Source organism: Morone saxatilis, unplaced genomic scaffold (assembly GCF_004916995.1).
Source record: "Morone saxatilis isolate NCDOM2014 unplaced genomic scaffold, NCSU_SB_2.0 Contig20, whole genome shotgun sequence".
Lineage (NCBI taxonomy): Eukaryota > Metazoa > Chordata > Actinopteri > Moronidae > Morone > Morone saxatilis.
This window is the reverse complement of record NW_023339763.1, coordinates 19,955,968-19,969,716: the sequence shown is the minus strand read 5'-3', so window position 1 is coordinate 19,969,716 and position 13,749 is coordinate 19,955,968. Positions and strand designations below refer to the sequence as shown.

Genomic DNA, 13,749 nt, shown 5'->3' with positions numbered 1-13,749 from the left:
CAACCCTGACATCGGATCTGCACCCCTGATTGATTCCCTGTTAGTCCTCGGACACATTTTAAAATCCTGTATATTTACAGACTTCCCTGGGACCATACTGTTGATGATGATTGTCTCCCTAATGGAGCCCTTTGATACACACACTGTCCTGGTTGCCTTCTGGATCAGACATTCCTCACAAATCCTTATACTTCATACTGAAATCTGTTATTTCAGTTCCACTACAATTTAATTATGAACATTTTCAAACTATTTCAAATTTCATTTTGTATTTCTTCTTCTTTCCGGTTTTGAATGTATATTATTATTCTTATTCTTATTCTTATTATTCTTATTATTATATTAAACAATGAAAGTGTTCTTACATTGTTGTTTTTCTTATTTTATATTTGTATTACACTTTGTATTAATATTATACCACTGTGTTGTTATATCACTTGTCACTGCCAATAACTCTATTTTGTACACTTTAAGTTGTTTATTATTTAAATAAAACGTATTTAAGTATGTTTTGGCTCTGGCATTATAGTAAACCACATTTTAAATGTTTAGATTCACATGATGGGGAAACTGTTGAGGAGTGAAGAAATACAGCCAACGCATAAAGCTGCTGGATTCACGCTGTTCTTTGTCCATTCACGGTTTTATTTATTTAGCTATTTGTTTTAAGGAAAATGTTGGATTAAAACAGTTTTTTATACAATTCAACAATGTATTCCAAGTACATTTAAATTCAATTATGAACAGTCTATTTACATTCAATATAAACAGACTTAACAGAAAAAGTTTTTTGCCAACTCTTAAAGATTATTAGTACTTCATATAATAATATTTAATAAACGTAGGCTATTTAAACTTTTCAGATAAGGGAATTGTGGATCATTTATCCAAAAGCAGCTAAACGCATTTACTCCTGTACTTATATTATATGTCGTTACTTTATAATATGCTACTTTATAGCCTACTCCATTACATTGCAAAGTGAAATATGACATTATAGTATGTGCATTTTATTCAACTGCATTTATTTGACAGCTATTGCTCCTACATTACAGATTAAACATTATTTTAATACAAAACACGTTATAATTGACAAATAATGATGTTATGGATGAAAATGCCCCAAAATCAGCTCTAGCTTGACCAGTTTCCATGTTACTTCCTCAGTAATTATAATAATAATTAAAAACATAAATAATTACCACGGTTGGGAGGATTACTTGTAGTGTAAAGATGTAATCTGATACAGCAACTAGTATCACAATATTAAAGTGACATAACTTTATTACTTTCTGTTCCTCCTGGATATCCTCAACAGCAAATATGTAAATCAAAACAAGAGAAAATACATGTCAAAAAGTACTGATGCAAGTGTAACCGAACAATGACAACAGAAAAATGTAATCTTAGAAAATGAAGGAAACAGGAAAAAATAGAAAAAAGAAAGATTGTTAGCATTTAAAATGTGTCTTCTGCTCAGTGTATTTTAAAAGAAAACCACATGTATTTTAAAATTGTAAGGCTGCTAAACAATCCCCATCTTTACTCAATGTAAAATAATGTATGTGGATTACAGTTCTTCTGTTGTATCCTGATCACGTAACTTAGTTACAATATTATTCATTACTCCCCAAGAAATAATAATAATTGAATGAATATAATAATATAAATGAATATAACAACATAAACCTCTGCAAAACAGAAGCACTTTTACTTTTTTATACTTTTGCCGCTAACATTTTGAAAGTCATGGATTCTTTTGAATGTGTATGTTCGGAGGTGAACACTTGTTCCAGCTCAGGTTCGTCCTGATCCAACAGAACCTGCGTCAGAAGGTTCCGTCACCACCGGTCCTCTCGGCTGGAGGTGCTGATGGAACCGCGGCCGTTGGCAGCGCTGCAGTCAGTGTCAGCTGAAACGTTCCAACAGCTCCAACGGTTCGGAACTTCCAACGGTTCTGGGAACAGCAGACGGTCATCTTTGGCGATCCCGGTACGGTTATCGTGGTGTTTGTTCTGGATGTAGCATGACCCAGAACATAAACGGCGATACGGAAATGATTTTATGCAGCCTGGACTAAAATTACTGTGCTAAAAAATAATTTCAAATACAGAGCGGCTCATTGGTGAGCTAACGTCCGCCCGATGCTAGCTGACTATCAGGAGCTAACTTAATGCTAAATGTAGCATTTTCAGAGCTAATGACTTCAGTACAGCCGGCCGTTTACAACATTCAACATTTAACACTATCGTTACATTTACAAGTTTTAAGAATAATTTTGGGTTGACTTAATGGAGGTTTGTTTAAATTGAGAGCATGTCCCCAACTCCCAACAACAGTTAACTTCACTTTAACATGGAAATGTGCAATATTAGCCTCATTAGTAAAGGTGTAATGGTGGATTATGGCTAACTGCTGACAGTTGGCGTTGTGTTCAGGGACCTTACCTCTCTTTTCCACTTCTAGAGACAAAAGCATGGATGTTGGTGGAAGCTCCCTCCCTGAATGCATCAACCCTAACAACTTCCCCGCCAAACTGTGGCGTTTGGTGAACAACCCGGCAAATAAAGCCATCAGCTGGGACCGCGACGGCACGTTCATCATCATTGACCAGCACTTGTTCGAGCGCCAGATCCTCTCTCCGGGCACCGTCACCTCGGACAGCCCTGACGCCTTCAAGACCACCAACTTCTCCAGCTTCGTCCGTCAGCTCAACCTGTACGGCTTCCGCAAGGCCGACCCGGCTGTCACAGACACCTACCACTCCGCCGGGGACAGCGGGGCGTACCATTACTTCCACAACCCAAACTTCAAGAGAAATCACCCTGAACTTGTTGCAAGCCTGAGGAGACTCACTGTCGACAATAAAGCCAAGATACAAGCTGGTCTGAACGTGAACTGTCGGCCCCCGAGTCGATGGCAGCGATTCAGTGGAGGTGACATTGGCAAAGACAAATTTGGGAAAAGAGGCAAGGGCATGACTTCTTTAAGCCTGTGTAAGCCTACAGTTAGAGTCACACACGTTTCTCTAAAGCGTGGTAGTGAATAATACTTTAAAATTAAACTATTCCATAAACAAATCCCATTTTAAAATCACAGTAAACCCTACATGTATCATCCCTTTTCATTCAAACCAAACTTTGCAGTTGATTGCACTTTTAATTCCACAATCCAGTGCTTTAATGCTGACACTCATTGTCCAACTGCTTGTTGTCATGCTTTGCTTTTTCCCGTGTCTGCAGGCAGTTCTTCCCTGCTTAGCGCCACACGTCAGGAGTCAACTCATCCTTACCATTCAAGTAAAGCCCAGGCCATGACGGTGCACAATGGAACCCCAGTCCCACCGCGATACCTGATAAGGGGTCATGGTGCGGCTCTTTCTCCTACTGTCTTTGCCACAGACAAAGGGATACCAGTGTCCTTAAGCCACCACTACGCTGGAGTAGCCTCGAGCTCCAATGCTGTGCACGTTCCGCAGGGTTTACTGGGCCATGCAAACCCTGGTAATCAAAATTGTGCCACTTTTAATCCTCCTAATGCACAATATCAGCCTGGCTTCTACTCCACAGGTAAGCAACACATTAGTTAACCGGTTAGGAATATGGATGGGAAGAGTTACAAACCACAGTTGTTACATCACTTAAACTAGAACCAGTGTGTAGGATCTAGTGACATGTAGTGGTGTAGTTGTAGATTGCAACTCCCTTGCTTCACCCTCCCCTTATTGCACAAAGGAAAAACTATGGCGGCCACGACAAATTCGAGAGGCTCTATCTAGAGCCAGTGTTTGGTTTGTCCCTTCTGGGCTACGGTAGAAACAGCATGGTGCCTCTGGGCGCCCTGATGGCTCACCTGGTGGAGCAGGTGCCCCGCAAAAATATATTTCAAAAATTACAAATAAAACATGGAAAGCAACCCGCTCGCTCCTCTCTTATTGTCAGGTTATACACTAATAAACATTATATTCCATTTCTGCCAGTATATCCTCTTAAATGTTACACACTGGATCTGGATGAGTTGGAAAAAAATGCACTTCTAGCGTACTAAATCGACTTGTAAAGATCTGTATGATTATTGTTTATTAATATTGAATTCAGACTGCAGGTTTAACTCTGAATGATCTGAATTGTATCATCTAAAAAAGATCTCTTGTCCTTCTTGAAGTTTGCCATTGCTACCAGCCTAACCTTGTGGCGCCACATATGACATATAGTGGGCTTCAGACGGGGTTGTTCTCTCCTCAAGGCTATTACCAGGTAGGTGTATGGGTCTGTATTCACTCTGTCATGGAATCATTAAATGTGTTTACTACACATCTGTGAGGATCAAGAAAGATGAGTATTTTTTAAATGTGTCTAAAACATATTTTTATGTTGTTTTAGGCAAGATATCCTGCCAATGTGTTGTGTCGTGGGGACCACATCCAGGACCCACAGAACAAGGACAACCAGGAAGTGAAAAAATGTGAAATTAACTTAGACACAATTTTCCAGATTGCAGATGAGGTGATGCAAACTCCGCCCAGTAGCTGTCTGGTTAGAGTTGTGAACCCAGAGAATCCAGGCCCAGTCTTAGTGCCCTCTTCTTCCAACACCTGCAACACCATGCTGAGTGACAACCCTGCCAGCTCCATGCAAGCTAACCCTTTTTGCACCGGACCCATCATAACGTCTGCATCAGGCAATGCTGATCTAGTCTCATACGGACAGCAGGAGCCGTCTGTGCTTTCAGTGCCTGAGCAAATGCCTGAAGATGCCATATTTGAGGTAAGCCTCCACATTGAAGTTTTCCTCCAGACATTAAGCTTTATCTTGTATTATTGTGTGCTGTGGTTTCCTGTGTGCCCCGGCAAGGTTACCAGTGATGATGCAAAGGACACTAAGGTCAAAGGTGTCGAGGTTAGCGACGCTCTCTTGGATACCAGTCAGGCTTACAGCAGCAGCTGCAAAGGCAGCACACCAGATGTTTAGGTAAGACATTGCTGAACATTTAGGGAGCACATTCAGAATAAAAGGAGTGGCAGGAAAGGCTTTTACCATTTGAATGTATGTTCACAGGTCATCACTGCAACAGGTTTATTGGCAGATGGTTGTATTCCTCCATTTAGATCTCAGCTTGTTGATTTGATTTGATGTGACAGGGAGTCTGGATTCACTGCAGGATGTGATCTTAAGTTGTGACTGTTACCAGACTTTATTCTCCTTTTGCATGATTCTTTGTTGTATAAACGTGTGTTGCTCAGTTCTAATTTAAGTCGTGTTAAATGTACATTATATGCATTTTCATAGTAGTGTTTTTCTTTATTGTTAGTGACTCTGGACGATACATTAATTTGAGGAACACAGTCATATTTGATTTAAGTATTGGAATTGCTTGTACCATGGTACACTTGAAGAACATTTTAAAGAACAGTTTTACCTCTCCTTTTTTTAATACAGTATTATCTCAGATGTTTTTACCAACTTGTGATGTTTTTACAAAATTTGTAATGTTTTTTTTTCATTTAAAGTGATTTAAACAGATGTGCAGCAGTCGGCCTACCTAAAGTCAGCCTCTCCCCAATTTAAGAGTTTGTTTTTAATAGCATTCGTGGTAGTGTTTGTCATAGCAAAGATGTAAACTGCTGTAATGGGGGAGAAAATATAAAAGAATTGTATGAAAATATAATAATTTAATCTACTAGCGATTGATTACTTTGTGGTGATTGCATTTCCCCACCTTTTTATTTTTTTACTGCATAACCTCAAAAGTTGCAGTGTTTTTAAAACGTGTGACCAACATGTTTTTAAAGGCGTGTGTGTACAAATATTATCATTAAAAATATATCTCCGTTGATGCAGTTGTGGTGTGTTCATGTGTCTGATGTGTTGTTGACGCTGCAGCTGTCTCCGGGTCGTGCAGGATGTTGTACGCTAGAGGGAGCCACTCACTCGGCATTGATCAGCGCTGCTGCTCCGCCCTCAGCGTCCAACGTGGCCTTCAGGTGCCACTCGGACGTTCCTGTTTCATTGGGTTTTTAAACGATTTAATTACGCAACATTTAAGTGTTTTTGGGTCAGAAATGAGCCTGTAACAGCCGTGGTATTTGACAGCTGTTTATTATTAAAGACAGCAATTTGACATCAGATTGCGGGAAAATAGAGAGAGTAAACACGTGTTACGTTTCATTTAGACAGAGGCGGTATAATAACGACTTAAAGCACCTGTAACTGCGTTTGTTTAGAGGCTTCTGCTTCCTCTAAACAAGGCAATCGAAAAAAATCCACTTTTCCACCAACACATCTGCTCGGCCATATGCACATCGTGTCTGGAAAAGCTCAATGTCCGACAGCACGGGAAGGCAGCAGGACAGTAAGCAGGTAGAGACTGTCAATGAGATCCCAGGGGAGCGAGAGACAGTCCGGGAGGTAGACTTTTGGGACGGTGTCCTAACTGTACAAGGCGTCTCTCCACTTGATCAACTTTAAATGGAGACCACAAGGAGTTTGGGCCACTTTTATTCCGTACTTTTTGTGGTGCTTCTGCTCTGAACTCGTTGATGACTCTGATAAACGATTCATTTTCCCTCGGTGTTCTCAGGAGGATCGTATGTAATGTGTCACAGTGCAGCGGAGGCACTGGATTCAGGGGGAAGCCTGTGTGGGGTTTCTTTTACAGCGAGTGGGTTCAAATGAAGACCGACTGTAGAGAATAAGTTGATGGGTCTGCTGTAATAACCAAGTTACAGTCTAAATGAAGTAAGCCATTTGCTTTAGTTAATAATTAGATAAAGCGGTGTACTGAATTGAACAACTTCTTCGGGGATTCTTTTTCGCAACTCCTCGGTTGTAAAGATATCAGCCAACCTGTTGGCAGCGCACTATCTGTCAGCATGACGGCGGCAACCTGTAACAGCCTTTGAAGTCCAAGTCGTCTCTCCTGCGTTTTTTGTGGATTTACCCAGAACATGTGGCGCCCACAGGATGTGCTGTCTTCTCATTCTGTTTGTCAACTGGTGTTTGACCGCATACTGTGATTGTAAGCTGCAGAGACTGGCGCACACTGTAACAGTAATAGCATAGTTGTGATACGGATGAAGATCGATACACTGTGTGCCAGGACCTGTCCGCCCGGGAGAGGATACAGCGGGTCAACGCTTACGTTACAAATGAGGACACTTGTTGAGCTCACGAAGACCAGTGCACACTTGAAGCTCTAACACAACACAGCGTGTCTTCATGGTGCATTCGAGCAAACAGTGTTTCTCCTCTCACATTAATGACACTGGATAAGAGTTCACTGAAGCTCACTGTGTGTCTGCAGAGAGGGCTTTTTGTGGAGCGGAGCGCGTTTTGCTCCATGTGGCCACTGAGTGATGTGCATTTCTATACCGTGCAGTTTGATTATTAACTCTGCTGCTGAATGGAAGTTCTGGGACATTCACGCATGAGTTATGATGGCAGTGCTCCAGCTTTAAAAGTTTGGATTCTATCTGTTTCGCAGTAAGGTCGTCGAGGCTGAAAGCACAAGTGGGACGTATATATACGCATAAACACACGTTCTCCGTTTTGTCTATCCGCGGCGCTTGCCTGCTTTGAAGTCCACCATGTGCGGCCGGGCACCGCCGCTACAGCCGAGGCCATGACCGTCCCCCAGCGGCGCCTGGCCGGGCTCGGGCCGTGGCTGCTCATGGCGGCCCTGCAGGTGGTGCTGGGCCAGCCGGGCCTGGAGTCCGAGCGGCCGGCCCTCCGAGCGGTCATCAAGGTGGCACTGTTGAATCACGAGCCCACGGGGAAGCCCATCACCCTGGAGGGGGTGTTCGTGGGAGGAAGTGCCGGCCACGCGGAGGGAAAACTAATGCAGGTAAGGTGTCATACAGGGGAATGTACATTGTGTGAGCGCGCCTTCCCTTTCCCCATCATTCACCCCCACAGAGGAGTTATTTCAGCACCTGTTGTTCTGCTGGGGCCCACAGTTTCTACAGGGGCCCCTGCAAAGTGAATAGTGCCCTCAAAGCTGTTAGACATTTAATGCTCAAAGGCACTCAAGCTATGCGAAGAGGTGGGAATATTTGGTCTTTAACCTGTGTAATGTATTTGAAGGACAGGCCACCCTTTGTGCAGTGATGTATACTTACACTGACCTGTTTGTTTTATTATTGTACATGTCTGTACAAATGGACAGATGATTGAGACACTCAGAAAAAGTATTGAAGTTACACAGTGTCATGCTTTGACCCCCCTCATAAGATCCACTGGGCTATCAGGGCTGGACAATGCCAGCAGGAGAGTAATAATTCAGCATTCAGAGCCCATACAGCTGAACGGGGTCGCAGTGAAAAGCATTCATTTGAAAAACCCTTTCTCATAACACAGTCCTGCCTTTCAGTCCCTCTGTGGGGTGACTGGTGGCTCCGCATGTTTCTCTAACCTAAAAAACAGTTTACACAGCATCCACTGTCAGATAAACCAAATGATGTTAACACCTGTATTTGTTGCTATACACTGTCAAAATACTGTAGTGACCATGGGTTACAGTACGCTGTATGTTTCCAAGAGCCGCTCACAACACCACACTTCCAACTCAGCACTCAGCATGTGATGAAAGAATATCTAAATTCCTTTAACAATAGCGATGACATACAGGTGTTATTGAGGTTAGTTTGTTTTCAATCTATTTTTACTCTATCCACGAAAAACAGGGTTTGGTTGAGGTTGCCAGCCTTTGTAGGTGTATCTTTTCTAAGGTGACAGCTTTGTTTTGCAGTTACTATTTATGGCATCTAATGCTCTTCCAACAGTTTTAATATCAAGGTGTGGTTGAGGGCTGTTAAACAACACAGCAAATCATGTTTAGACCCATGCAAACCCATAATTTAAGCAAAAGTGGTTTTTTTTGTACCATTTAGAAAGAAAGCATGCCGTTACCCTGCGAATGTAAAGTATGTGCTCTATTCATTGCGCATATTTAGGATTCAGGAGTGGATTAGGGTTCCAGGGCCGTAAAGCTTGCCTGTGTCAATTTATTTACCGTCTCCAAAGAAACGGGACGACACATGTGAGGCACTGCCGGATCTTGTCTCTTCTCACTCACCAGGCGTGGGAGGTTTTGTGAATGGCAAGCCAGATGCTGCAGTTAGCCATAATTGATAAAGATTTACTTGTCCACGGAGAAAGCCCAGTATTAGGCACGGTGAAAAGCCATCGCTGTTTTCCTTCCCAGTTAAAATCGTTTGGCTTTATTGTCTGTGTGGGTTGTTGAAAACATCTTATGGATGCATATCACAGTGCGGCTGAGATCAAAGACACCTCCAGCTTTCTGGGATTTCCAGCTTTCTGTATTTTTTCCCATAAAACCTTGCACGGTATTTTATAGTGTTCCATGGGACAACATACAAATGTGCTGAGAGTAAATATATGAAAAGTTATGAACCACCTGGTCTCATCTCAGCAAAGAGCTTCAGCAACATACTGTGCTTTATATATTAAGGTAGCACATGGGTGACAGAGCCTGATCAAGAAGTGATATCTGCCCAGATATCCCTGAAGGTGTGAAGGATGGTGCAGCAGTGCCACATACAAACTAATGTTTTTATCTGTGTTATAGTCAGAATGGTGAAAGCCTAATCCCCTGCTGATAACATCCCTGTTTTTTCTTGAACTTCCTGCTGGTTAAAAAGTACATTTGGTTGTTTTTGTCTGCTCTTGTGTTTTCTTGTTTCCATAAATTAGACCATTGATTGTGGTTCTGTGCACGACTTGGAAGGAATAGTTTTGTGAGACTCTCTCTTCCCAGGCTGTTCCAAAAGTGCACAGAGGTGGTATTATGCTGCAGGATGCTCTTTGTTGCAGCTTTGGCCTGTTCCAACAGGTCCTCGCTGCTTCTGCAGGCTGCTTTACGGTCCCGCTTTATGTTCTTGTCTTCTAGTGGATGGGGGGATGACGGCTGCAAAGGAGGTTGAGTTCCACAGATAGATCCTCTGCCTTACTCTGTCTTTGTCCTTTTTCTGTCTAAGATTGCGCTCTCTCTGTGTTAAAACTATTCAGGCTTAATGTCTTCTATGAAACTTAATTGCTGTCATTCAGCTAGTGTACTACCCAAGATTTTACTCTGGAAGCATGAAGCATGACAACCACTTTTCATAAGCTACAGTTACTCTACAGTTACTACTTGTCATTTTAATTTCCAATAACATTGGGGCCCCTCTGAGCCTTGGGTTATCTTGCTGTCTGATTAGAATTGTCTGATGTCAAGGAAAGCAGCATCTAGCATTGGAAGAAGAAATGAAAGAAAAAAGAATTAAAGACAAAAAAAAAAAAAAACAGCACAGCTGCATGTATTGTAGCTTTTGGGCAATATTACGTTTTGTCGAGGTAGAACTGGACCTCTTTTAGGAGAGAGCACTTGGGACAGAAGAAGTTCCCAGTTTCCCTCAGTGTATTCGAGTCATAAGACTTTACTTTGGTACGTATCTCCCTCTGATCTATTAAACTGTGATCTCCCTGGAAGTATGCCCTGTCCTCTGAATGAACACGTTCATTGGAACACTGGCTGGGGTCTGGCCAGCACTATTTGGACAAATACAAGTGCTGAGGAATTTTGACTCTCTCCCCCTTTGCAAAATGAAGCTTACATTGTGACCAGAGGAGAAGTGCAAAGGCTTCTGGGATGACTTTGAACTTGAGAGGATTGTCAACTGTCCTCTGGCCTCTGTTGAGAGAAGGAGTAGGAGTTTATCCTCCAATGGGCATTGTGCCCAATTAAAGGACATCATAAAAGCTCCACCTATTTTCGCTTAAAGCCATCTTGACTTTCTTTTCTTCCTCGCATTGTATTTTTGGGTCTTTGTACTTTCAAATGTTGAATTGACCTTTGAGAGCTCCCTTAAATACATCAGCTATAATTAAGGCAGCCAAGGCAATTGAGTGAACACCAGTTAACTCTGCACCACTTCACATTCTTTCGTCTCCCTTCTCAGTGTCCCACAAGGTACTGAATGCCTCCTCGTCTCTCCCTGAGCCCTCCACTGTCCGAGGCCGCTATCTTCCCCTTTTCCCCTTTTCCCGGCTGGCCCTCGGCGCGGCCGTTTGGGAACGAGGGATGGGAGGGCGGAGGGGGCGCTGAGGGAGAACATCAAAGTGTGTCCAGTTCCGAACGTGAGCTGGGATGATTATAAACTGAGACTGTTTACACTGCACTTCCCATATGGGCCCTCTCCTCCCCCTCCCTCTAGATTTCCTGCCCATACTTCCTATCTCCCTGGATGAGATAACAGCCTGGACAGGGCTCCTCGGGGCTCCTCACTGCTTTGCATTGTTGGAGGTGCTGCCGTGCATACTTTGGCTTTTGTATGTGATATACATAGCAATATGAATGGAAATATGCAATGCAATGTTGAAAAGGATGTGTCAGTAAAAAGGCTGAGTATAGGTATCAGTGTGGATTTTTACATCAAGTTTATATTTTCTTGCAAGCTCCAGGTATAAACTCACACAGATTCAGTGATGGAAGTCAGATCCTTATGTCTTTACAGTGAAGTAACAGTGAGAATAGCAGTAGTGGAAGAGGCCTGCTCTGCAGCCTCAGTTCTCATTCAGTTCACATTCTCGGTGCTCATGTCTGGCATGCGTTAGCTCTGCCATGTCCACTGGTATGGACACCATATGAGACCTCAACATAAACAGCAGTAGAATCACGTCCCCATCTGTCCTATTTGGCCCTCGGGGACACTGGCACATACATAAAGGTATGAATGAAATCGCTGTAAGCTCACAATTTCCCCCTGCTTTGCCACAACGGCTCTTAAGAAGAACGCGGACTTTTCTGTGATTAACTGCCGTTCGGGTAGAGAGGAAAGCCATTCAGGGACAACCTTTAAAGCCAGCATATAACATAAGAAACATGCTCGGCACTGTTGATGCAGAGATTATTCACATTCCTTTATGTGGCCAGCTTACACAGATCTGCTGTCAAGACGTGTTTGTCGTTTGTATTTCCATATGGTCGTCAGTTCAGCTATTGCTTTTCTATCATCTCCTTCCCCCAGTGACCCGAGACTACAATTCCATGTTGCCTCTGGCTCTTGCCTTGAACAGACCCCCCCCAACGTGTGTCCAACCTATCAGACAAGCTCTGGACTAATGGTTTCTCCTGAGCAGGGATCTGACAAAGCTGCAGCCTGCAGCACAGGAAGCAGAGGCTAGTGTTGTCCTGTCCACCCTCTTCCACAAGAGATGGCTGTCGAGATGTTTCCTAGGGCACAGGGAAGAAGGGAGAGGCAGGTAGGGGAAACATGGCAAATCTCTTAATCCTGCCGGCCCCCTTCTTTTTAAGTCATTAGACCAGGTCTGGAATTCTTGAATGTTATACAACACATTCTTTTCTACTTTTCATAGCTCTCCTCATGCAAATAACAAGGGGAAAGTCTCTGTTACTTCAGAATACACTCTATCACTGTTTCACTCATGCAGTCACTCCCTCAGACATTTGTGCAAAAAATCACATTAATTCCACGTTTTTTGTAGCACACTCATATAGAGCATGCAAACACACACACACACATGCTAAGTACACACGCGGTGTAGTATGGTAAAGGCATTACTACTGGACTTATCCTTGAACCGGCTCACAGACAGGGCGAGTTGGAGAGAAGAGGAAAAAGGGAACGTCAGAGCAGAAGCAAACAGCATTACCAAATCTCACATTAAAGTGATGGCCTGTCCTCCAACATTACTATGTTTGTGTGTGTGCTTTCCACATTTGCACACTTCATTGAAAAACTTGGCACACACACGCACACACACATAAACACACACTTAAATTAAATGTTAATAACACAGGCTTTGTCTCTCTCTTCTTTTTGAGAGCTTTTATTGTCTGTCCCTTGGAGAAACCACCAGGGCGCTGAAGGAGCAGCAAATGCGCGCAGCTCTTTTAAGTTGTGCCATTATGTAGCCATGCATCCATTACAATGGAGAGGAGTGAGTCACTGCTGACTATAAAAGAGCACATGCACGCACTCACTCACACACACACACACGTTCATTTTCCTTTGATGCCACCGTACCTGACATAGGGCCTGGCAGGGCAAGGGTGCTTTCAGGGTCAGTGGAATTCAATTATGTAAAATATCCGGGGGTTAAACAGTTGAGAATACCATGGCATTTTTGCATTCCCAGTGAGATGGGTATCTTGCGTGACCTTTCTGAATTTGTCCTGACAGAGCAGGTCAAGTGAAGCACCTGTCCTCAACCTTCCAGTTGAAACCGATCCACTGGGAGTACAGAGGAAAGTCTGCTGATCCACAGCGGGTGTGGGGGCCAAGCTATCCCTTCCCCGGGGATCAAGGCCACATTTATAGAGATTTACAGAGAACCATGTTGCGACAGATGACAATTGCACCACATGGCAGTGGAATTCATATGCTACTGGTGGGAATGGTGTCCATTTTGGGTTACCCACCCCGATGTGAAATCTTATGATTACTGGGATAGTTGTTTCATAACCTGCCCTATGACGTTTTTATTATTTTGTCATGCATCCAACAAGCCACAAATGATATAAGCCAAACACAGAATGCTTTGTATACATTTTCAAACAATACTACTACAAAAAAAAATTCAGAGCCGAAATCCCTAACAAAACATGTACTGTAAAATACTGGAGGAATCAGAATAAATACTAATTAAATAGTCAGTCCTGCCTTTTAAAGAGCCCTTCCAGACATGACTTATATACAAATAGTGTGCTTGGAACGATAATGTGTGTCTG

At 42.9% G+C, this 13,749-nt stretch overlaps 2 protein-coding genes across 3 annotated transcripts in view; both read left to right on the top strand.

Moving 5' to 3' along the window:
* Window positions 1-1,477: 1,477 nt before the first annotated feature.
* hsf5 (heat shock transcription factor family member 5) lies at window positions 1,478-5,769 on the top strand. 2 transcript variants are annotated; one of them, XM_035665880.1, is made up of 7 exons: window positions 1,478-1,992; window positions 2,467-2,936; window positions 3,243-3,569; window positions 4,165-4,256; window positions 4,494-4,766; window positions 4,854-4,970; window positions 5,058-5,769. In XM_035665880.1, exons 2-6 carry the CDS (start codon window positions 2,477-2,479, stop codon window positions 4,968-4,970), a joined length of 1,269 nt encoding a protein of 422 aa, XP_035521773.1. In that variant the 5' UTR covers window positions 1,478-1,992; window positions 2,467-2,476; the 3' UTR covers window positions 5,058-5,769. The 2 variants fall into 2 exon arrangements, with proteins under 2 accessions (XP_035521773.1, XP_035521774.1); XM_035665881.1 differs by lacking the exon at window positions 1,478-1,992 and having other exon boundaries at window positions 2,474-2,969; window positions 4,383-4,766.
* Window positions 5,770-6,388: 619 nt separating this feature from the next.
* Window positions 6,389-13,749, top strand: part of LOC118332117 (E3 ubiquitin-protein ligase RNF43) — an 80,064-nt gene continuing 72,703 nt past the window's right edge. The window contains exon 1 of the mRNA XM_035667272.1: window positions 6,389-7,842. Within this exon, the coding sequence (XP_035523165.1) occupies window positions 7,621-7,842 (222 nt within the window). The 5' untranslated portion in view covers window positions 6,389-7,620. The remainder of the gene's footprint in view (window positions 7,843-13,749) is intronic.

Excerpts from the sequence above, each read along its gene's own strand:
- hsf5 (XM_035665881.1), top strand. The coding sequence starts at position 2,477 with ATGGATGTTGGTGGAAGCTCCCTCCCTGAATGCATCAACCCTAACAAC. Across the intron at positions 3,570-4,164 it reads GCCTGGCTTCTACTCCACAG|TTTGCCATTGCTACCAGCCT; the intron begins GTAAGCAACACA and ends TCCTTCTTGAAG. Across the intron at positions 4,257-4,382 it reads CTCCTCAAGGCTATTACCAG|GCAAGATATCCTGCCAATGT; the intron begins GTAGGTGTATGG and ends ATGTTGTTTTAG.